Below are 24,959 nucleotides of genomic sequence, written 5' to 3'. Positions count from 1 at the left end.
ACAGTGCTGACCTGATGGGGCTGAGGACAAAGGGAGAGCACTGACAGGGGCACTTATGAAATGCCAGCGGAGAATCGCCACAATCACTTCAACGTAGGCCTGTTTCAGGGCAGCTGAATCTTTGAGTTTGATACAGACAGCTGTGGCTGCCGAGTATTCCTCAGGAAGATGATTGGTAGTGTCTTCCTCTGCATCGTTACAATGTATGCATTGTTTACGTGCTCATTCCAGATCTCCGGTCATCCATCCATCTCGAGGAAGTGGTTCGTCTCGCTGAATACTATCAACATACTTGTAACATTTGGGCAACCTTGACATAATTGTGCCATAAATGTGAGTGACAGCTTTGTAGGTTGCTCCTGACTTGCACTCAATCATAACTATATCACTGTCCACATGAAGGACATAACCAGCAATTCAATTAACTTGGAACCTTTTGTGACACGAGGAGATGCATAATTATTAAAGCAGTTACCTTAGCTGAGCAGAAAGAATGACTTAAACCATTTACCAAAGTTGATTGTAAAAGGAAATTTGTATTTGTATTTTTTTGATTTACCAGAGTGTTAGTGGGGTTCTTCTTCTCCTGTTGCCTGATATTCGCTAAGCTAAGCTAACCGCCTGGTTGTTCCAGCTACATATTTACAATCCAGTAATCTTTTGATGTAACTTTCTGCAACAAAGCAGACTTGACAACAGCATCCTGTAATGTCTCACAAAAAAAAAAAAAAAACCTGCACCAGGCAATATAAAGCACAACGTACATGTTCGATGAGTTCCCTTATCATCCCGTTCCACTGGCCCTTGTCATCCTGAGAGCCATATTTCCCGTCGGGCACCAGGCGGATCTCGTAGGTGAAGCCCAGGATGTTGGAGAGCTCTTTCAGCAAGTCGATGCAAAATCCTTCAAAACGGTCGTTCCCGACCAGCGCCTTGTCAGACTTCTTAAGCATGACATATGGTTCCTCCTGCACAGAACCAAAAGATCAAATGAAAAGCAATGGTGAGGTCAGCTTTTTCAATTTGTTTCAGCGCGCGCACCTAATTGAAGCAAAGTGATCTGAGCTGATGAGTCGCTGTTGCATTTAACGGGCAGTGACAGCAGATTCTGCTTCAGTGTGAGGCTACAGGGAGTGTGAAAATATGAAATAATGCTGAGGTTTTTCTTACACTGATGAGTTGCTTTAAGGTTAATGTAAGTATATATCTTCAAAATTCCAAAGCTGTAACCGTTGTTTGTTGCAGTGCACAATGAAGAAATGTTGATATAATCGATGTGCCTGCAGAGATGAGCTAACTGAACCTTCCACACTTCCCCACACTGCTGCACGTTGACCTATATAACCGGCTCACAGGCCGGTTCATTTTACGGTCAGGTGGCTGACACTCTTTTACTGGCCTGTAATATCCTGTCTGGCTGCTCATAATTTGAGCTGTATAAAAGCTTGATTAGGAACAGAATGCAGCAGTGAAATGGAACATGCCCACAATGTTGCCTTCATCAATTGTCACCAACCTCCAAGGGAGAGAAACTGAGCTGATGCCTGCAGTGACAATGACTAACACGGACTAGCTCATAAATGATTTCCTTTATTTAGTGGCTGTTACCGTTTCCCCGCCAGATAGACTTGCATGTCCTGCTGTGCACTTCAAAACATGTTGGTCCATTAATGCAAGGCCTGTAATACAATTTATTGCTTCAAATAGCCAGATGTATAATTTACTAACTGAGCTCAGAAGCAGAGTAATTGATTCTCTAGTGAAGGTGACCTTGTCCTTTTTTTTTTTTTTTTAACAGAATAGTCGGAGGAGAAAACGCACAGTTCCTGCACTCCTTACTCCTTACTTAATTTGTTCCTCATGGGGGGAAGTGGAGCTTTCCACCACCACTAGCTGGTGGCACATGGACACAAATGTGCTGCTTGACGCTAGCTGCTTTCAAATGGTTCTGTAAACCAAACCTAGCACAAAGCAATTTATTTTAGAAATTAAATAAAAATAAAAATACCTCTAAAAACATACCGTAAACGATAAACATCTTTAATTGTGCGCTATTAAAACACGAAGCTTTTTGGACATTACAATTAGCACGGTCTCTTAAATAAATAATAAGTTATGAATACTTGATGACAATGCATGTAGAGAGTAAGTGCTTCGCCACAAAGTTTGTTCAAGTTGTCCAATTAACTTGATCAAAAAGTTTGCATGTTAAGGGAAAAAGTCATTACCATCTGTTTCTAGCCTTCCAATTCTTGCTATTCCCCAAGGTTTGAAGTGAAATCAAAGTGTTTATACCAGTTCTACCCTCACAATCGCAGCATGGGCGTGCATAACAGAAAGAGGAGGGAGGTCGGCCTGCGCAGAAACATTATAGGCAATGGAGTGCAAACAATTAATGTAAGCGGGAAAACACATTAAGAGCCTTAATCTCTTCGACAAAGTTATCGCTATAAAGCTGTCAGACGTCTTGTTCATGCATCGGTGGAATCAGTTTGATGCAATGTCATTATGCTAAGAGGAGAGATTGATATTAAAGCTGAAATACTCTTTGGCAATTTGAATGTAAGCAGCTTTATGATCTTAAACTAATGATTCCCAGTGAAAAATAAACTCCAGGAGCATATCAGAAATATTCAAATGCATTTAGAAATTTTTTGAAAACTTAATGGGAACCTGAAACACTTGAACTTCTCGAGGTGGAAAATAGCTAATCTTAATATCAACAGCAAATCAGAAAGCGCTGGCACTTCCTTGTACAGAAGTTGAGCAACACGCCGCTTAAAGCCTTCTTCCTTTCCTCCTCTCTGAGACACAATTACCACAGATTGCACCTGATAGACATTAATTATGTCCTGCCTTGACCTCACTTGTCATAATTACAGCCTTGTGATCCAGCATCGGCATAATGATAGTGTTTATTGTTGTAGCCTGCGTATCTGTCCCGAAAAGGTGCATCGAGGGCAGTACCTGTGTACTCGGTTCCCCACGTCCAATGACACTGTTAAGTACATACAGCTGATGATCCGCAGATGAATGGGATGTAAAGCTGGTGGAAGGGGTCACCCAGCTCTTCCTGAACATCTGAACATGTAATTAATTCCACAGTTCCTTCACCTCGCTACACCTAGTCCCCCCCCCCCATTGAATACGGCTGAGGTGTAACATTAACATTAAACCCTTATCACTGATAATTAAACATTCACGAGCTTAGACACTTCTCTTCCGGTCGTCAAGCTTTCTGTCTGTGCACAGTGGACACAAGCAGTTATGATGTTAATGATGACAGATTTTGACAGTTGAAATTCTTGGTAATTATGTAAAGTAAAGCTGAAGCTCTTCAGCTGTAAGGACAGCTGGATCTGTGGTCACCTGTGAGCTGCTGATAAGGCTAACATGAATTGTTCAAAATGCTGACTGTTGAAATTAGAGTCTTAAGAGTGGGGTGGGGGTTTGACTTTAGATGTAAAAGTAGAATATCTGACGTCAACTCTATCATTTACATGCTCTGTTTTAATGTATCAGTCACGTGGAAAATGGATGTTTATGTTTTTCATGCAGTCGTTTGGAGTTAATTCAGGTCTCGATTGAAATGAATACGTCTGCTGGGAAGAAATGTATTGTCCTCACTCTAAAACCGGAATTTCAAAAGATTATTTATAGGACGTGTTTGAGGAAAAATTTTACGCCAGGCTGCACAGGTGACGTACCAGGATGGTAGTGATGACGAGGGAGCGGTTTGCCAGGGAATCGGTGATGTTCATCCCTTTTCGCTTTGGTACTTCTGTGATGTTAAGGCCTCCAGACGCACTCCACTTCCCCACCTGTGAAAAATGAAGAGTGTGTGGCTAAGTGTTCTGTATTTGTTGATGGGCCTTGTGACCCCAACAGACTCCCCTGTCTACTAGATTAGTGCCCGCTTGAGCACACGTCCGGCAGCTACTTTATATCAGCAGAACAAGGTGTTTTGGAAAGCGCAGGGTAGTTTGAAAGAAATCCAGCAGCATGGGCAAGTCAAAGAGAGCGGGATCATGTGATGAGCATCTTTATTAAAACATTATTGAATATATTGGAAGAGCAGTGCAGTTAATCAGGATAATGAAACACCATTGGGTTGCCAGTCGGGCTCAGTTGTGAAAGTAATTTTGCTCTGCAGTCTCAGGGAGAAAAGCTAAGATGTTTGGACAAATAAAAGGAGTTATACATGCGAGAAGCCCTCCGGCAAAATGCTCTGCACATTGTAGAGACTCACTCTGGAACATATCATTAGCACAAATAGTCCCGTAGCCGTCGGTAACAATCTCCGTTTGCAAGTCAAGCCCCACTCCCGAGCCCTCTTTCCATCTTTCCTGCTCCCTCTGCGACTACCGCTTTTAATATTCACAAGGGGTTTGTGCTTGAGGTGAATGCATTTAAAGGCAACCACAATGCCCCACAGAAAAACGCTGGTTAATGTCCTCCCTGTCTAATCCAGAGAGAGGCATATGCTCTAATTTGAAAAGCACATTAGTTACAGCTTGTCACACAATCACAGGGAACTCCAAGAGAGTGATTTAAAAATATCTGCAAATACATAGTGCTTTTGCAAAATGTGTTTTAATTGTACCCAATTACAATTCATTCAACATGATTAGTAAAAGACCTGATGCGAAAGTTACTTACTCACACAAACAGGAGGAGAGCACAACATTTATTTCACCCTCCCGAGCGTGCTGGCTGAGTGAGCTGACGAGTGAAAGTGGCACTCTGAGAACCTGCTCATAATTCCAGCGAAAGCTCAAACTTGGGCTAATATTCAATTACAATGGATTAGTTGGGAATTGCCCACATCTTAACAGGCTCATACTGTTAAAGCCGATTCCACGGATATACGTGCTAAAAAAAAAAAAAAAAAAAAAAGGAGAGGAAGAAGCATGAAAAAAAAAGGATCTGCAGGATCAACGAACACTCACATGCTTCAGCACAGGATTTGTCAGAGACACAATGAGAGGATGCAGCTAATATGCTAATATACTTTTTGCAAGATAACTGTGCTTCAGCTTAATTGACCACGCACACGGGACGCAAGGAGATGCCAGTAAAAGCGGGGAAGAGGAATAATTTCAAAGCAGCAGTGTCACAAGCTCTGTTCTTGAACAGAAGGGTTACACGCTGAAAAGCCCCAGCTATTATATGATCTTGAGCCTTTAGGGAGTACTTGAGGAAGTCATAATGGGACTTATCCCTATTTGATGTATCCATAATGTATGAAAACCCTCTAGTAGAGAAAAGCCGTTATAGTCCGGAGGGCACTTTGCTTTCAATTGTTATTTTTCCTTTCTTGCTTTTTTTTGAAAACATGTTTATACAGCTCATTACCACCAAACAGCATTTTGGGCATCACCTCGAATTATCATTAAGAGAAGCTGCAATTAACACCCTAATGTGTACCCTAATCCAATTTGCTTTATGATCCACTGACTTATGCTTATGTTGAAACAGCCAATTGGCTTCCTTGTTAGGAGGTAAATGACAGTCAGATTTTATTGCACATCAAGAAGAGAATCTTTACTAAAATTAATAATCCATATTTTTCTTCCCAGAAGTTCTATTTTTATTTTATTCATAGATTTTATTTTTCCCATGGACTGCATCCCGCGACAGACAAATCGGTTGGCTTTATTCCATCATGGCAAAGTCTGCACTGAGAGTCAAGGTACTACTTCAACAAAAAAAGTTACCTTTTCTAGTCCATCCTCCTTTAGACTGATGATGTCCAGGTCGAAGTCTGTGCGGAGACCAGTTGTCTTGTTGAATGACAGTCTCCCCGTCAAACCATCCCAGTGGGACTGAAAGATAATATAGTTGTAATATGGATTCCTGCACATACATGTATAAATAGTTGTACAATCTGACATTTATACAGCAATACTGCAATAAGCAGGACTATTTACTCTCATAATTCCTGATTTGTCGCCCCATAAAATTAGATCAGAGGTGTCCCTTTGATTCCGCAGCACTTCTGGTGTTGTACCATCACATGTGCAGCGTAAAGCATTCCAATATGGCACTGCTGTTTTCTAGTTTTTTTTTTTGTTTTGTTTTGTTTTTTGGAGTGCAAGTTGCAATATGTCTGAAATAATGAGGAAGTGGTCGTAGAGAAATGTACAAGTGCTGTCACCAAACATGCCACAGCACCCTCCATCTTTCACTGACAGAGAATTCACACCCACACATGCACGAACCCCCACACAACAAAAGTACAAACACAAACTGTACAAGCTGCATTTTTTTTAAAAATACATTTTACCTCTCAACGCCTCCAAAGCATTTTTCCTCCAGACTACAGAGTTAATTAACAACCATCTCCTTTTGCTTGATTCCTCATGAGGGGGAAAATCAATTAACTGCCCCCTATTACTTCTCCTTGATACCCGCCACCTCCACAGCTGTGTGCCTACACTAACTTCACAGTCTCTGTACCCGTTTCTCTCACACCTCCACTAAAAGAAGTGACCAACTATCAATAGTGATGTAGCTGACTGTTTCTGTCATTGTTGTTGTCTGATTTGTTCTAGTTTCGTTTTCTTTTTTCTCTGTTCTGATCTTCATGTGGAAACAGATTTTTAATTTTCCACTAGCGGCCCTGTTCATTTAGCCACATTCTGTGATGAGGACATTAGATTTATTTGATGAAGTCCGACAGAGTATCATCAATCATTCTGTACTGAAGAGCAGCAGTTGTGTGACACCTAAAATCCAGCCTATATCCTTCTCCTGTCTTTCCCTGTGCCTTGTCAGAACTTGCTGTGTGAAGGTTGACGCTTCAAGGACAAATGCTTGTCACTCTCCTTTTCCAAAATGCCTCATACCTCATTTCATCTAGCTAAACGCCATGAGGTGGGTGGCATGTTTGAACAGCTTTAATTCAAAGAGTGACATAAATGCCTGAGCCACTTCACATCTGAAGGACCAATTCGACCTTCAGAGCATGTCAGAACCTTGTCTTGAAAGAAGCATAAATCAGGCCGGAATAAGTGTTCCGATAACAAAACACTCGGGTATGTTTGCATAGAGGGAGGGGTAAAAAAAAAAAAAAAATGGTTAAGGGGCCTTTGTCGCGATCTTTACAAATCACTAACATCGTTCATAGTGGTACATATTCTTCAGATAGTCAACAGTGCTCATTGTTTCAACTGACCACACACACACACAACATTGTTTGTTGTGCATTGTAATGGTGTAAGCCTAAGCGTAATTGTGTTTGCTCTTTTGGCAGACAGGCAGATATTGTTCCTGCGACTTAGATGCTAACAATAGCATTCATGGATCTTATGCCAGTTGGGGATGTGCAGCTCACCACCATTTTAATATGGGGCATTGGATTTCAGAGCACACTTTCCACATTAAATCCTGGGGTTGGGGAAAATGGTCACATCATGAGTGGAAGGACAAAAATGCCATTTTCTCCCAAGTCGTGGTTGTTATTATGTCATTATAAATGGATGGTTAGTTGTTATAACTCCCTTTCTGTTTACACGGGCAGACTACTAATATTCACACGCTCCATACTGTGGAATCGACCCCTCATTTTTTTATTTAGTGACAGCTGAAAATAAGATTCTAATCCATCTCTAAAAAAATATCACCTCCATCCGTTCACCACCGATCCACCTCCTTTAATTGCATGTCATCAGACCCTCCAGTATTGCTCAATGGCATGTCACAGAGACGGGGTTAAAATTTGAATTGTTTCATTACACACAAACTCGTCCATGTAACAGGCTACAATATTCTCAGAGGAAGTGTACTCCAGTCTGCGATGCTGTAAAAGTCAGGTCAGGTCAGCATGTTGCACTGGAGTGACTAAGTCAGACTGCTGCATAGGAAGGCCAGAAGACGCCAGAACACTTAATAAACGCATAGATAATAGATAATAGCTGGCAAACTCGACACCTCGCTGCTCTTAGTGCACTGTTTTGAAAAAAACGAGCAGCAGCGCTCTAATCCTGGCGCGGCGCTTTTTCGGGACTGCCGTCCTTGCTTCCAAAAACAAATGGATTGCAGTCTGTCTATATTTTAAAGTAAAAAATAAAATAAAAAATAAATTAAAATTGCAGTTTGCTTATGATTCACCAAATATACCCGAGGATTTCTGCAGCAGCAATTTAAGACTTCTTTTTTTTTTTTTTTTTAATGACACAAGAGAAAGTGTGCCATTGTAGAAGGCCGGGCTTTTCTCTCTCAGGGACTTTGTCTAGTGGTGAAGAAACAACTTTGGGGAAACCAAGTCAAACCTCCAGCTTAATCACGCTTCCTTTCAAAGTGATGCATTAGAGGAAACAAATGTTTTTTTTGTTTTTTTTTTCTCTCTGTCTGATTCTGGGTCTGCTTATCACCGAACTGGGAAGTAAGCCAGTACAGCAGTGATACTGAGCTCCCTATAATCCTGGTACCTAAGACTGGAAAGGGGGAGCGGCAGCTTATATCCATCAGTGAGTCTGGGGTCATTTTGCCTTCTCCTCAGTCAAGTGGATGAGCCACACACCTCCCCCTACTTCATTCTCTGCTCATATGGATCGAAGGTAAACATTGAAATGCAAAGTGAAAGTCAGGTGATGGCAGCATCCGTCCATCCCTCAGCGGTACCAGTTTATCCTCGAGCGTTGCTGGAAGCTATGCCAGAAAACCCCAGACAAGCCACCAATGGCTGACACATTGAGGCAGACAACTAATCACAGTTGCATTCACATTTGTGACATTTGATGTTGGCAGGCGTAGGCGCAAATGCAGCCCACTCAGGCTTTGGCCCTGGGGCCTGAGCAGTTCTACCACACAGAAACATGGTGGTATTTTAATGGAGGAGGATTTTGTTTTGCTGTGACCGGGTGCGTCGGGCTCAGGACACCCACGACCACGCTCAGCCCCTCTATCTTTTTATATGGTTGCTGTCGTTCCCACTGCTCTGTGGGTATATGCAAATTTAAAGTGCAGTACACACAGATGAGGCAGATCCTCTATAAATTCTCCGTAAACATTCAGACTTGGCTCGTGCTTTTCCTTTCACAGTACTCAGTGCGAAGGGGGAAACAAATGGAATTCCTGACACTTCCACGACCACACCCAAGACGAATACAAATGATTTAGTTGTTTGAACAAATCAAGATACAAATGGTGGAATTTCTGCACAACCTTCATCTGCCATTTTGCACAGACTTGTTTGTGTATTCTGAGGCACTGTCAGGCTCTTGTGTTAGATGAAATAAGAGCCGATTACACAAGTTGAGCTTTCAAAGTGTTACAGTACATGCTTTCTGGAAAATAGGTTATGAATACAGGGAGTTTATAAGGCTGACAACACCACTGCTTTGATGTGTCTATCAAGGCTTGGTTTCCTTTGTATGTGGATATTATTGATTTGCTGGGTAAATATCTAAGTGCTACATTGTCCTTACTCCAGTCATATTGCCACGCTCACCACTCAATCAGTGAAATAAATAACGCTTTAAATCAAATAGCAACCGGCCACAGGTGTCCCATCACCTCTTTGATGAAACCCATGAAGCGCCCTCCAAATCTCCAGGGTTTGTGGCGGTGGCACTGCAACGAATTTACCGTCATCTGCGGAGCGTGCTGGTATGAGACGGACACAATGTGGACTGCATCATAGGTCAGAGCTGCATCTGTCTGGAATAAGGGGTGAACATTATTTCAGCTGATGGCTGTGGAAAGACAAACACTGGCTCTTCACCACTCTAATCTTCAAACAATAGACACGAATAAAGGGGAGCTCTAAAGGTACAAAAAGATAGTATTTCTTCTTTTTTCGTTAGTATCTCTTTGGCACTTGGATCTTTATTATTCAGCGTGATTTCTCCAGGTTTGACGCATTACATTTTCAAAATATGATATAAACGCAAACTATTAATCCTTCATTCTTACACATCAGGGTTTCAAACTCTCTTCAAAGTCTCGTTTTTTTTAAATCCTTTGCCAACTAAATTCTAGATATAATTTAAATTCAGAATTAAAGAGTTAAAATTGTCTTTTGTATTTGTCACTGATCATTCTATATATACTCCTGTTTTTGTTTAGATCACTTTACAAAGAAAAGCACAGCAAACATACATTTGGTTAATGTGGATTTTGTTTTGATAATGAAACTTATGGGGAATTCAGCAATGGCACAGATACACAAATAGAACAACAGAATTGATTTGAACATTTATACAGTATTCCACGTCATCGTTACATTATTATCCTTCATGGATATATGACTTTTAAAAACCATAAAACCTGATAGATGGTCAGTATTTAGTGACAGACTTGTATCTTTTATCAGCAGTTACTGTTTGCCAGTATGACACAAATTGAATCATTTTCTGGCACACTGGACAAAGCCACATTTGTTTTCATTTTGGCGGAAACATACTGAGACAATGGTGCATTGTGCTACAAACAACCTATTTGGGGAGGAAAGAAAGAACGGCTGTAAAGGGATGTCCCTGGTTAGAAAAATTTGTTCGGAGAGACTGGCACATTCAAAGGAGAGTCGGCTTAATGAATGTTAACCACACCATCACATCACCCCTTGTCTGTAATGTCGAAAGGATTAATGAAAACTCCAAAGATGCCAATATTCAGGATGCCAGAACACAACCAGGCGGCAATTTTCTCCTGTTCAGCTTCAGAGATCTTTGGCTCAATGTAGCTGTATATCATGGCAGCTAAAAGTGTACTCGGGTTCAAGGGTAGACAATTTGTACTTGAATACCCTAATAAGTTGTCATTTACAAACATTGCACAAATTATGTAAGCTTGACTTATTTGTGTTTTTTGACCAAATCACAGTCATTTTTGCCCCGACTGAATAAATAGCAGATATTTGCAAAAATCCAATCCTAGATTGGATGTTGCCAGAAGCACTCTGTATATTACCAATGGCCGACCATTTCTTTTTAAACACTTAAAATAGGCACCTTTCCCATTTAAAACTCAGCTGAACTGTGGCGAAAAACCACTGCTATGTTTACATACTTAATAATGTATTTATACTTTGTTCATTCATGAGCCACAACCTCAAAGAGAGTTTGTGTGGATCTGAAGGTGCACCTAATGAGATGTTCGTGATGCACAGTGATTGCTTCGGTGAAAGGATTTGTTATGGGCCGCTGCTGGAGTGAAAAGCGTTTCTTTCCATGGGCGAAAGCAACAGATAAGACGGACTGACAGACAAATGTGGTGTCTTTATGTTGACATTTGGACAGGTGAGAGAATGCAGAAGAAATAAAACATACCGTCATGATGCCCTCCAGCAGGCCTGAATCAGGTTTAGGTGGTATCTGTCTTTCCATCGACCATTTCTCCACAATGGATGCAACCTGCGGATTATCCACGTTGAGGATGCGGAAACCGGTCATGTTGACACCGCAGAAGCGATATGGCTCCAGGTCAATGGCCATCAAGTCCTTTTTGGGAGACACGGCAGTAATGAAGGATGCATCCTCGTTTTGGCTGCCAAACATTGAGCATCTTTATTTTAAGTATTTTTTTTCCCCTCACTTAAAAAGGGAATGACGCAGCAGCTGATTAAAGACTTGCTATATTAAGACCAAGTGAAGTGAAAGGAAAGAGAAATACGGTTTTCAATGTCAGATCAGGAGATTTAATTGTGGTATCTGAGCAGTGTCTGTGTGATAAATTAAATCTTAAAAGGCCCGAGTGGTCGAGTTGCTTTTCTGCTGGCAAATGCTTTTAGTATTGACAAATTGTTATTGTTTTTGTACCTACATAATAATGAATTACGCTGCACAAACTCCAAGCTTGTGTTATATGTTTTTGTCTTTCTTGATCACGTTCAATCAAATAAAATCTCTTCAGGGTTAAATTTATTAATTGAGAAGTTTCAAATTTAGTTTTTGTTTGTAGCAAAGAATATTTTAAAGAAAGGGGAAAAAAGAAAACGACACCAGCTCTTTTGGGACATATTAATAATTTAACTCCGGCCTTCCCCTGGCGACTAAGCAAAAAGCAATTCAATTTGAGACGCTGCAATTTCTGGGGCAGCCATTGCAGCTGAAGTGTGAAGTCGCATGTTGACACATGTCGTGTCGGAATGGGCCGGAGGGTTCGGAAAAGACATTTGGATGAACATGGATATTTCATTAGTACCCTGTGGGGTCAGTGCTGGGGGAATGAGAGCGTGTCAGACACTTGCTAAAGAACGGTCGCTGCCAGTCACTGAGATATTTCTCCTTTCTTTTTCCTCCAACACTACCATGTGGTACAGTACAATCTTTTATAAACAGAGATCAAAGTTAGATCACTATTCTTCTATATGACATTCAGTAACACTCCGAAAAGTAGATCGGGTTACAAGCTTCTTTGCTTTGAAGCTAAGAATACAAACTAACTGAGACAGAAATGTGGTAAAATACAATTCATCTTTTGGTGATGCCCTCATTTCATTTCAGGGCAGTTTTTCTGGAATGGCAGGAAAGCAAGTTGTTCCAATTATAAGTTCACTTTTTGCAGCACTGCCACACACACACACACTCACATCTCATACAAAAAAAGCATTGTAGTCCTACAACGGTGTTGCACAGAAGTCTTTTTCCTGAGATTAGACTGCGTACCTCTGGGTACCTACAGAAGTTCTTGGCTTTACCTTCTCTACAGAGATAGCTTCGACAAGACGGGAAGTATGACACGCTCATTTCAAAGGACAAGGAAGTCATTACCCTATACCACTCTGCTGTTGGTCTTTCATGCTCTAATAAGCCAGCATTTCCCCTCACCTCAGAAGATAAAACACAGATATCAGTGGATTCCATCAAAAGGAAATTGTATTGCTATGCAAACCGTGCAAGTATTCATCATTTTGGATCAAATCCGCCGCCAGGTGTAATCTTCCTAATGGTCTGTCTATCAATATGTCAGTGGATCCCAGCCTCAGAGCGATACCGCATTATGATTCTATAAAGATATCCTCCTTTCAAGATTTTTTTTTTTTTACTGTTGCAGAAACTCAATTCAACTAGAAGTTTAAAAGTAAATCCTAAACTAAATATTTTTTTTCAGTCTGTTTCCAAGGTGCTATACTCAACAAATAGACCAGTGCAAGCCCCACCCCCCAAAAAAAAGGTTTGGATTTCCTTATTAAAGCAGTAGACATGCCACACAAACATAACGCATGGCAGAACAATGTCATTCCCACGCTGCCAAGTGTGAAAGATGACGCCCATCATGCCTGGACCCCTATGTCATATCGCATCATCACAACAGACTGGCCGAGTCCAGAGAGACTGCAAGTGTGCAAGTGTGTGTGTTTGTGTGCACGAGACAAGATGAAATGGAGGCAGTAACTGAGAGTGAAAGAACAGCACAGAACATGCTGGTATTCATTCCCGCTCAGTCTGTTTGTCACCAAATAGCTGGCGTTACTGGGAAGCGCCGCACCGCCTCCCTGCTGGGTCTGCTTGCATTAGTCAGACAAGATCACTTTAGCAGAGTGAGAGCTTGAAATGCTCAAAACAGGAGTAAATCTGCGACATGCCCAGGTTATGTTACCAACAGCGTGAAAGACTTTCATCCTCTGCACAGCTCCTCCTTCTGAGGACATACATTGAGTTGGTGGATTAGTAGGCACCCCTAGCTCGACTTAATGAAGTCTGACACAACTGTCCTGTGGCGTGGCGCTTATAATTCTCAAATTGAGAACAAGTCAAAGCGAGAGCTTTGGTGGATGGTTCTGTTCAAGTATTGCTGTATTGTGGAGTGTCTAATGAACAAATCACTATACAATTCAATAGCACCACAAACCTCATCTTCCAAAATGACTGGAAAACATTATATTTTTCAGGACAGTAGGATTTAGAGGAGTATTATATAATTGTATTATTATTGCATATTTCATGTAAGTAGGATTTATAGAAGGACTATAGTTTTAAGATGGTGGCCACTTGAGTTTCTAAGAAATGTCACTCTGTGGTGGACGATCCTCAGCATTGGATTTATCCATGTTTGATGCACAGGTGAGTTTTTCCTGCTGCAATAGATTGAATAATGGAATAACTCAAAGTGCAGTGCAGAGCGCTTATACTGTCTAATAATGAACAAATGTGTCATCCGACGCAAGTGTGGCTCGTGTCTTTCATAGATTGGACTGCATGTTTTGAACACTAACAATATAAACTACACAGGAACCACTTGGGAGATCAATTCATAGCTAGTTTTAGTCTTTCATGGAATTTGTCAACTATAAGAAAATAATGGAATATCCCCAGACTGAAGTCAGCGTCATAGAATGAATGCTAATTATCTTTTTTTCTCACTTCATTGTTAAAGTAAAACTAAAACCTGCTGTCCTATTTTTTTTTTCTTTTAGCAATGATGAAAAACCTAGATTGCGAAATTTTTCTGTTTAGCTTGATTAAAATCATGGAGTTAGCATTAATAATAATATTTAATGGTGCTTTGCTATTACTATACAATTTCATTTACATTTTCACTCTCACTCTTAAAACGGGAGAACATTTTCTCCTCTGCACCCCTGGATGTCAGATTGTTTGTTTTGTTTTGTTTTTTTTCTATCCCGCCACCTCAAAGACTTTTGTCGACTTTACTATAAAGAGTGTTTAGTACAACACACTGAAGACTCCATTATGCCCCCAGCTTGTCAAACAAAATTGATATCATGGACTGAATCCAAAGCCCATTGGCAATTAGCCACTATTCATCAAAAACTCAAGCAGTAGGGAGATGAGAACAAATGGGACTCTATTTGCATTAACAAGCACGGTACATTACCAGAGTGGTGAAGATATAGTGGTAATACTCTGTCATCATCCCCATGGTCTGGGCCTGGAAGGATACGGACAACAGAGGGGCGACAGTATGAATGAATGGAGACAAGTGAGAGAACACGGGCATTATGTCTTGTCACAGTATTATAAAATCAAGATCACATTCAGAAAAGGCGAAGCCTAAAGAGAAACACAAAATGACTTTCAGCGGCAAAGAAAAAAAAAAGGCACATTTTAATGAGCATATTGATCAACGGGCGCTTCATTGTGTCATCAAGTGTCTTCCATCACTTGCCGCTATTTCTGCTCCGTGTGTGGTCCTGAAAAATGTACCAAATAGCAACATTATTTGATGCTTTTCTATGCATTTAAATGGTTTGCAATGGCTCGGGGCATGTGACGTTATCCCAGCAGAGAGGAGAGCCTTCAATCAAAAGAGCTCGGTAATCTTTGTCTCGTATCCGAACACTCCATCACTGCCACTTGTTTCACTCAATCTACATTCAAAGGCACCACATTCCCATGGCGGCTGTGCTTCCCATTTAATTGTACCATCTGTTGTGGCAAAGGAAAAGAAAAGGAAAAAAAAAAAAACAACAACAAAAAACCGGCAAGGTTATATAAATAAGATGCTGTGTTTATGTGCAAGTAAATTCACTTCTCCATCTACCAAACAGACATGAAACCAAATACATGACATTGAAACTTCATGTCATGTTTTGCATTGTTGGCAGCAGATTCATTAATTAAAATAATTCCTCGGCTGCTGCAGCGTGAATTTACAGTATGATGCAACGTGACTCTGTCCACATTTCCATTCTTCATTGAGAGCTTATTTTAGTTAATCTCCATATGTCCTCGTTCTCTACAGTAGCAGGATCTTGTTTTAATATAAAGACCGAAGTGTTGTGATGTGATTCAGGGCAAAAGGAATTCAAGGATTTCTTTATTTTTTTTGTAATTAAAGCAAGGACACACTTTGTATATTCTTCCTTTCAATCTGAGGGGGAGTACAACCTGACAAAGGCACAATCAGTGCAGGTGTACTTGCCGGGCCACAGCATGTAAACGAGCCTCACCGTATGACAAATCAAATATCGTGACGCATCACAGTACCTGAAACGTAAGACCTGTTTTAACTCTTTCAGTTGTCACATTCTCCCTTATGTTCATGTATCTGCACAAGTCAAAGTCCATGAAATCCCTGCCTTCGACTGTCTTAGAGCTGAGTATCCTTTTTGTGAAGCTACATAAGAGCGATCCGTAAATCTGAGCGTGCTGGAGTTCAGCAGCTGATCAAATCTGGTGCAAATCAAAATGAAGATGATTTTTTTTTTTCCCCCCAATTTTTCCTTTAGCAGTAAACTGCTTTATTGAGAGACTGCAAATCATGTGCCGTAATATTAAAAGTTCCTGCCAAATTTTACTCTCTCCTTTTCCAATTTGACTATTTGCTGGTTTTCTGAATTACAGTTCATGAAAAATCATAAATCCACGATTATATATTATGTCTTTTATTAGAACATCTGTGTTTTAAGGCAGTGGAGAGGAAATCATTTCCGGCTGTTGTGAACAAGAAGTCAGCAAGTGAGTAATCATTTACAAAAGAAAGTCCAACCAGCAAAAAAGGCAAATTAAACTATTTAAGACTTTAATTTAAGGGGCACAGTTAGTGATGGGAAAACTGTGTGAACTGTTATTCAAAGTGCCAATGGATCTTTTTGGTTTGTTGTTCTGAGATAAGAAGTGTAGTTCAGATCCTTATTGTCCTTCACCATAACGCAATGCTCTGCACCCCCCCATTAAGGGAAGGCTATGATTGTCTGATAACATTGTCCTGATTAATGTAATGCTGCAGTTTTGTCTTTGTCTTAAATCTAATTTGTACCGCAGCAAAGAACGTGTCACAGCAACAACTTTTAGTTAGAACCTCTAGTTATTATATCAGTGTGTTGGACAACAGGAGCTGTCTGAGCGATTTTTAAATAGAAAAGCTTTGGCTTGTACCACGGTGCCCTGACAGTTTGCCTGTGGCAGAGAACTGGCTGGAGAATTTTTGCCTCAAAACCTTCTCTCGCTTCTACTCACAAGTGGACACCGATTTCTCGGAGTGACATGTGCAGACTGGCCACAAGCAGATATATGTCAACTTGCATCTCAATAACTTAGGACGACTGAGTTATTCAAATAACTTGGGAGGAGATGGCGAATTTGCGAGACATTTTAATAGAAGCTGACAGCAACTAAATGGAGGAGATGCCAGTTTCTGACATATATAGAGCATTGGATCACCTACACAGTTCCCACTCTATCATCATGACAGCTATTCGTTGATTGCCTTTGCTTATAGAACAGCAGTGTTGATAATGAATAATAATTAATAATGTTGGCTGTAACTCCTGATGACGGGATGTATATTTACATGAAATTGGGTGACCATTTTTCCATAAAAGGTCTAGCACAACTAGGTCAAATGGAAAATAGAAGGGCAGTTGCAAAAGATGTGAAAATGAGCTGCATCTATCGCTGCTGATCTCAGCTCATTGTTGAAATAAATGTACTTAAAAAAAAAAAAGGTATATCCTGCCAAATTTGCGATTTCCGAGTTTTAGTTTGATGTCTAGAATTTTATACTCTATATAGTCTATACCGGGCAGGTGGCACCAGTGGAAGTCCCTCACACTCCCTGACAGTTAAATTTCTCTTCAACTTAATCGCTGCTGGCGCAGTTCTACTGCTGCTCTCCTCCCACTTAGCTACAGCCAACCTCTTTGTAAGTCAAACCCTCTGCATTTTCATTCAGACCCGATTCCTAATAAGAATTGTGTTTTATAGAGACCGCTTTGGAGGAAGAGGAACGCATGCTTTCATGTGTCCTGACGTTAAAACGGTCAATGTGAATGCGACGGCCCTCGCGCTGACCTGCTTGAGAATCTGTGCAGCCATGTGGTGACTGCAGTCGAAGATGATGCGGAACTCCCGGCTTCGCTTCATCTCTTTGAGAAGGGGCCTCGTGTCCTGTGTGTCAAGAGGAAGTTGGCGTATCTTTAACCTGATGTTGTACCGGGATGGGGCCATTATCAGCTCCTGTAGCCTTATAAGACCTGAAGAAGAGAAACAGCATGACTGAAAACGCAGCGTCAATGCGGTGGATGCTTTGATCTTAGAGAAACTTTTTGCGCGACGTGTTTGCGAAATTACTCACCTGTGCTGTCATCATATACAACAGTAGCAGTTTTCCATTTGAGAAACTGCACCAGGTCCAGGATGGCATAGCTAAGGGACGAGTAATCTGGGTATAAATTCGCATAAAAGGTGTCTCTGTTGTCCATTGGGTGATGTTTCCACCGCACCTGGATGTGTGGCACTTCCAGTGCATTGCAGATGGACTGCACAGCGTTTGACGACGAGCTATGCGAGGGCCCAAATATTGCAACCACACCTAAAGACAGCTGGTCACAAGCTAGAGAGGAACAAGGAACGAAAGCTTGAGTACAACCAACAGCACGTACAGTAAGAATTACCCCAGAAAACTGAAAGATGTGTGGCAAAAGCAATTACAGTCATAGAACTGATGCATAGGGTTTGTTTTTTTTTCTCTCTCTCTCTCTGATCCAGTTCTTCAGTGTTTCCCCACAGTGTGATCACCATCCTCGAATTAACACCAAACGAGTCACTCACCTTTTCTTGACGCTTCAAAGCTGTCGTAGATATTGATCCTCTGTATGTCATATGTTAATGTTGTATTTGGCAACAAAGTCCTGTTTCTGTTGATGTTATTGACAGCAAATTTAAAGGCAAGCTCTTCAGCGCTGACAAGTGAAACAGGGCCATCTGTTTGCTCAAAAATCCCCCCTGAAAAACAAAAGCGGAGGACACATTACGCCCATGACAGTCAGTTTCAAACATTAATGCAAGCAAATGGAGAAAAACACACAATTCTAGGAGGAACTAAATGGAGGAAAATATTGAAAGGCATTTGCACTAGATGTGAGGGGAGCAGGGCACATTATACAGGGTAATAAATTTGCTCAGCAAACATCCAGCAACCCTCTCCATTTTCAGAGAATGTGGAAAACAGATCAGCTTTGAAGTAAAAAAGCTGTAATGGTTTGACAGGAGTGTATATGTGTGTGTCTGTCTCTTCCATCAGGCCAGCTGAGCAGGTTAGGCTCTTGTCTCTCCATTAAGACGTGCTTTTACAACATCAATGGGGGAAATATCAGGACCCGGACACTATTCTTTCACATGAAATTCAAAGGAAATTACTTTTCTGTTTCTTAGATGAAATGGACTACCGCTAAAAACGTACCAAACATTTTTATGTTCACATCAAAGTAGAGTATCTGGTTGAGATGGTGATATGTCAGATCCATCAATTCTGCAGCTAAGGAAAAACCCTTTTTATTTATATATATATATATTTGTGAGATCGTAGGGTTTTTTTTTTCATGGCATGCTGGAAGTACAAGAGTGATACTAGAAAATGTATACAATCAAAAACAAAAAGAGAGAGAGAAAAAAAATTGGTTTACGTCATGTAATCTCTATATATGGGCCAAAAAAAGTGCTGCTAAATCTGAAGAAAAAATAAAGCTGAAGTCTCAGACAATAACTGCGATGATGTCATCATGATGTCATCAGGGTTATCTCAGCCTCCATGTATGAGACTAAACAGCACATAAGCCTGACTTAAAGGTAGACAGCCTTGAATGCTCACAAAGTGATGCCATTTGCTGTATTGGGGTAAAAATCCAGCTATTTCAGCCTTTGTAGCTTTAATTTGGATAGTTTTTTCTATCCCCACTCAATAGATTCAAAATAAGTGTGAAAGTAAAGCGTGAAGTGAGATGACATAACTGAGTTGCCAGAGAGGAGAGCCGCATTGAATGTGATTTATAAAACAAAAACTTCCACATTCACTAAAATTTCATTCAAATGTGACCAGTGTTGATAACGCACACTGTGAAGTTATTGTGTTAAAGCAGTCAAAGAATTCACACACACACAAATAAAAAATCCGATGTCATGTACTCAGCATATAACATCAAAGTTTTGTTTTTTTTTTAAGTTTCCCAATTTGTGTGTAATTGGTAAGGGAACAAACATTATGAGCACCGTCAAGCGTGTCTGTTTCTCGGCTGCAGCCTCTTTAGAAGACAGTTTAGACAGCCTCTTAAAAGGATGCCTGTAGGAACATCATCTTATGGTTCCCCCCACCTCCTCGCTCATCATTTCATACATTTAAATAACAAAGCAAAATGTCTCTGCCATCTTCTGTCAGTTCTAAAAAATAAATAAATAAATCAATAATAATAATAATAAAAAAAAAAATAGTCACTTTCATCAAAAGTTACAAACGTCTGTTCTGAAGAGAAATTTCTGGGGCCGTCGTTTGAACTACAGAGACAACCTTTTAAAACCTGCCTTTTCTGCAGAGAGACGACACTTAAAACACACTCAATCAAAGTTGTAGAGGCAGGGTTAAAGTCATTTTTGCTACTTGTAAATGCATGTAAAAGCTGGTTTTGAGTTGATAATGGTTTCAAATTTTCATTCAGCCCCATCTCCGCTCAGACCCCACTCTGATGAAATTACTGGTTGGTTTTTCAGAGCGTTGAAAGTGACTTCTTCCATACCACCTCTATACGCATGCATTTTCTTTTTTATTTTGCATTGACTGTTTTATAACGTCGTCATTATTGAACGATACAGAAAGAAGTTGTGAGAACGACTTTAGCGTGGCACAAAGGGATTTGATGAACACAGAGTGACTTGTTTTGTTTTATTCTAATTTGGTGATTTGGTGTGTTATGTCGTGCTTCCAATCCTCCATTCTCATGGGCTGGTCCACAAACATTCTGCTAGGCTGCTATTATTTCTCTAATCCTACAAAATACCTGGTTTCGGAAAGCTGAGCCTGGAAATAGCACCTGCGACCCGCTGACGTCCCTGAACAGGCCCCCATTGCCCAGATCACCGAATCATATACCTCTGCTGCTGTGGGTAGAGTGGCAAGTCTGGAAGCCAAGCTCATCTTGCTATTTATGACTCAAAGCCTTCCCGGACTGCAAAGGGACGTGATGCATAAACTGCCCCGTGGAATGTGTCACATTAAAATAAATGAATCCTTTCGTGAGGAAATCTCATTAGAGTACATTAAGTAATTGCTGGAGTATATAGTAATTTGACTGTTAAGAGGATAAAATGTGCATTGCTCAGAAGCACTTTAACAAATTTAATAAACATGGGAAAACCGACTCCTTGGGAGGAAAATCCGGCAAATAATTTGACGTGCCCTTTTCAGAATTCTTCCATGAGCACTATAGCGAGACTTAATGTATAAGAGCTCCAGCAACTCCATCAAATAAGAAATTAACAGGTTGTTTTTAACTTCGTGTTGAATTTACTATAATGATCTCAAGATTGGGCTACTGTGGTTCAAGTTTATCACACCTGAATGTTCATTATTGCCGATTGTGACACGTGAATTTCAGAGTTGATCTTGTGAATCTTTGTCAAAAGGCTTTAGATTAGCATGTCTACAGGGACACGAAGGCTTTTAATTAGTCTCCCAGGTCCTACCACAATATGAAATCAGCCACTAATTGCAGCAGTTTCCATGATTTGTCCTTTGAGGGGTTTGGCTACACTGAAAAGCTATAGTTTATGTGGAGAGAGCTGGCCAGGATGAAAGATATGACAACTAGTACTGCTACTGCAAAATCCGAGAAAAATCTCTTATTGCTGTAAAAATGCTTTATACTCCAATTTAAACCTATCTAAGTGTCCTTATTTACTCTGCTTTGTACTCAGTGTTGTCATTTTTCTAATTTCTTACTTTAATTGTTAATTTTAATCCCCCCAAATGGTAAATGGAAAAAACAAGCTTGAGTCTTGTGCAGTTCATGGATCTTATCTTATGTGTGAGTCATCTGAGATTTCCCACTTTGCAGCGACAAGACAATAGTTTATAGAATCAAATCTCAAGCATATGATGTTGGAACAAAAGCACAGGTTCCAAAAGACCTAAGGACAAGTTACAAACATTTGTTAGTTACAATAACTAAAGAATGTGACCAGAGTGCCGATTAGTTAAGCTAATTAATTATACGATAATAAAACATGCAGGCTGCATGCAAAATGAAAGCCATTGTTGAACAGTGGCATGAGTGGAAATCAAGCAGAACTGAGTCCTCAACAGCAGCTGTGGGTACGGAGGGGTGTGCAGGGCCTAGAGAAACCAACAGACACACGCTGTGCTAGGTCAAGTTCCAAAATTCAGTTGAATGTGCCCTCGCAAAAAAAAAAAAAAAAAAATCCACGTTGTAGGATGAAAGCCCCACATGTTCTGTGCCCGTAAACAACGTGGGCACACACAAGCATGAACCCACTCTCTGCTGTTATGTGATGGCAGACTGCCTGCGAGCCAGCTTAGTCGGTTTGGTTGGAATCATCCGAGCACCACAAGAAATACATATTTTGGGTTACTTTATCGACAGCATGTACAGACCCCAGACTTCAAACGACGGTGATCTGAGTGACAGGATGACAATCTGCCAAAACAAAGCAATGTTTAAAATAGAATGATGCCGGGGGCTGTTTTTTGCTATTTCTGTCTTTCGCTCCGACGACTTCTGCCGCGTTATTTTAAAGCTATACATTGTCAAGGTTCTGACATTGCTCTGTATTTTTTCTTTCATTATTCATCATCCAAGCTAAATAATGCAGGAAGTAACAAATGCAACCTTGCCCAAAAGCCATTGCACCGATCTGATGTGCTGTTTATTTCATTTCCAATTGTTTGGGCACACATCCAAGATTGGAGAAGTCGCATGTTTCTGTAATGTAATGCAAACACAGGCAGAATGGGTTTATCCTTTCCCTAACAATAATTACACAAAACACAACTCACAGTGTCAGATTAGCGTCCGTTCCTTCAAGGAGCCTGACAAATATGACTTTCCCTTGAGGTAACATCGCTTCCCACCTGAAAAATTGACTTGTTTCTTTCTTTCTCTCCTTCTTTTTTTCTATCACTCAAAATAAAAAGCAGTGCCAACAATTTGAAACCACGGTCAGTTTTTATATCTGTTTTTTTTTTTTTTTTTTTTTACTTCATCCGTACAAAATGTGATACCATTGCCCTTGTGCAACATGGCATGAGAAGCCAGATCGGTGACCTTTTTGTTATTTTCTGCCAAGCGAGAATCTGACCTTACATCCATTTACAAATAGCTTCACAATAACACTGGACATGATCGGATTACCTCACTTGTCCTTCCAAACCCGACGGACCCAGTTTTTTGGGACACTTTCAGCAGAAAGACCGATTTTTAATTTGACCTGTTTGGGTTGGACTCCGAATCTTCTTAATAGATACAATAATATTCGAAACTTATCCAGAGAGGCAGATGGAGTACATCACTACTTTTTTTTTTTTTTGCCCCCTGCCATTGTATTATACCTTGAGTGTTTTAAATCAAACTCCCTCCTGCCAGCGAAAGCAGTGCTGAAGCCTAAACAATGAGACTACCTCATTATGCCCTTGGATACACGTGCACTCGCCTACTGCATTTCTGAGTGTTGCTGTTTTGTACTTTCTTTTCACTGGTGGGATTCACCATCTTTATGTGAATAGCTTCCTGTCTCCCTGGATGTGCAACAGCACTCAGTTTCACAATGATGGCAGCGAACAATGGCCAACACAAAGCACACCGCCATGAACATTCAGAAATGCAGCCAAAGGCTGAAAGAATATGTTCCTTCATAATTACGGGTAACAACACGACACTTGGGACGGCAGCAGTATTTTTCAGCACCGAGACCGATGACTAAGTTAGCCAATAGTGCATTTCAAATCACATAATGCAGGCCAGGAATCCGCTACATTTAATCAATGATAAGCATCATGGCAGGAAATTAAGGGTGCTGGTTAATTAATAGTGTCTGGCAGCATGTTGGCTCATTAGTTAGCAGAGTCACCTCACAGCAAGAAGATTTTAGGTTTGATCTTAGCTGTGGTTCTTCTCCACACGCTCACTCGGGTTTCATCCCACAGCTCTGGTTTTCCTCCCCACAGTCCAAACACATGCAGGTCAGATAGATCTAAGGCTCTCAGTCCCCCGTGGGTGGTGGGGTGAAGGCACGCAGCCGATCCGTGACCCGTTTCAGGCATTTCTCTGTTTTTCTGGTCGTCCCTCTGAACCTTATCAGTAATGTGGGAGCACCGATGAATGGGAGGAACAATTAAACAAATATGACAGTTATTCAGAAAGCAAGTAAATATGACTCCAACCAATATAAAATCACACGCCACTCATCAGTCCACTGTGTGGTTTAATATAGTGTGATGTGTGTTATTGCTACACATTTCAGCCCCACTGTAACAGAAGGTTTATTGAAATCATTTTATTTTATTTGAGCAAAATAAGATGAGAAATATTATCATAAAAGCAAATAAATGTAAAATATGTCTTGTTTGGAAAATTGAAGTGTCTTGCTTTTCAGAATTACTGTTACCAATATAGAGAGCTATAATTATATCTTCAGACATATGATTAAGAGGGTATTAGCAACACAAGCACTTTATCAATAGACAGTGCGTAATTGTTGTACAATGTGCACTTCTAATTTTTGTCTGATGTGGATGCTTACATTACTTTACACGCGGCAAATAACGCCACAGAATTGTATAACGTTAAGGATTTAAATGGGACGTATGGGACTTCAGCTGGCATCTGCTTTTACAAGTCTCTGTTTACAGTGATAACACGTGCTAATTAACATAAATAGTAGAATAAAGCCTCAAGTTAATTTTAATGCAGCTTATGCACACCCTTCATTCTCATCAATAGTTACATTATTGCAAACTTATATTAATCCCTTCCAAAATAATAGAGTTTAAGGAGAATAAATCTGTGTTAATATAAGGGATTTGTTTTCTAGCACGGTAATGAAGCTTTAATTGGGAATAAATTGGGGTAATATGACTGTTTCTATTTTGGATTTAAAATTAATTAGTAACATATCTAATTATTCATTCTAATTATTTATTAAGGTGCCAAAAACCATAAACTGAGTTTATTCACATTTTAACGTGTCAAGCAACTATTTTCCTTTTTAAGTCTCATTTTAATTTTCAGGTCTTATTTTACTAGGCCACTTTTCAAATCAAAA

At 40.3% G+C, this 24,959-nt stretch overlaps 1 protein-coding gene across 1 annotated transcript in view; it reads right to left on the bottom strand.

Annotated features, from left to right (window-relative positions):
- The window catches only part of grik3 (glutamate ionotropic receptor kainate type subunit 3), an 83,062-nt gene that overhangs the window by 19,013 nt on the left and 39,090 nt on the right, over window positions 1-24,959 (bottom strand). Inside the window, exons 2-10 of the mRNA XM_029505124.1 lie at window positions 18,462-18,635; window positions 17,986-18,243; window positions 17,703-17,884; window positions 14,785-14,838; window positions 11,274-11,444; window positions 9,520-9,663; window positions 5,718-5,825; window positions 3,708-3,821; window positions 765-968 (exon numbers count right to left, since the gene is read on the bottom strand). Of these exons, the coding sequence (XP_029360984.1) occupies window positions 765-968; window positions 3,708-3,821; window positions 5,718-5,825; window positions 9,520-9,663; window positions 11,274-11,444; window positions 14,785-14,838; window positions 17,703-17,884; window positions 17,986-18,243; window positions 18,462-18,635 (1,409 nt within the window). The remainder of the gene's footprint in view (window positions 1-764; window positions 969-3,707; window positions 3,822-5,717; window positions 5,826-9,519; window positions 9,664-11,273; window positions 11,445-14,784; window positions 14,839-17,702; window positions 17,885-17,985; window positions 18,244-18,461; window positions 18,636-24,959) is intronic.

Source organism: Echeneis naucrates, chromosome 6 (assembly GCF_900963305.1).
Source record: "Echeneis naucrates chromosome 6, fEcheNa1.1, whole genome shotgun sequence".
Taxonomy (NCBI): Eukaryota; Metazoa; Chordata; class Actinopteri; order Carangiformes; family Echeneidae; genus Echeneis; species Echeneis naucrates.
Note: the sequence above shows the minus strand (reverse complement) of the source record. Positions and strands in the feature narration are given on the sequence as shown.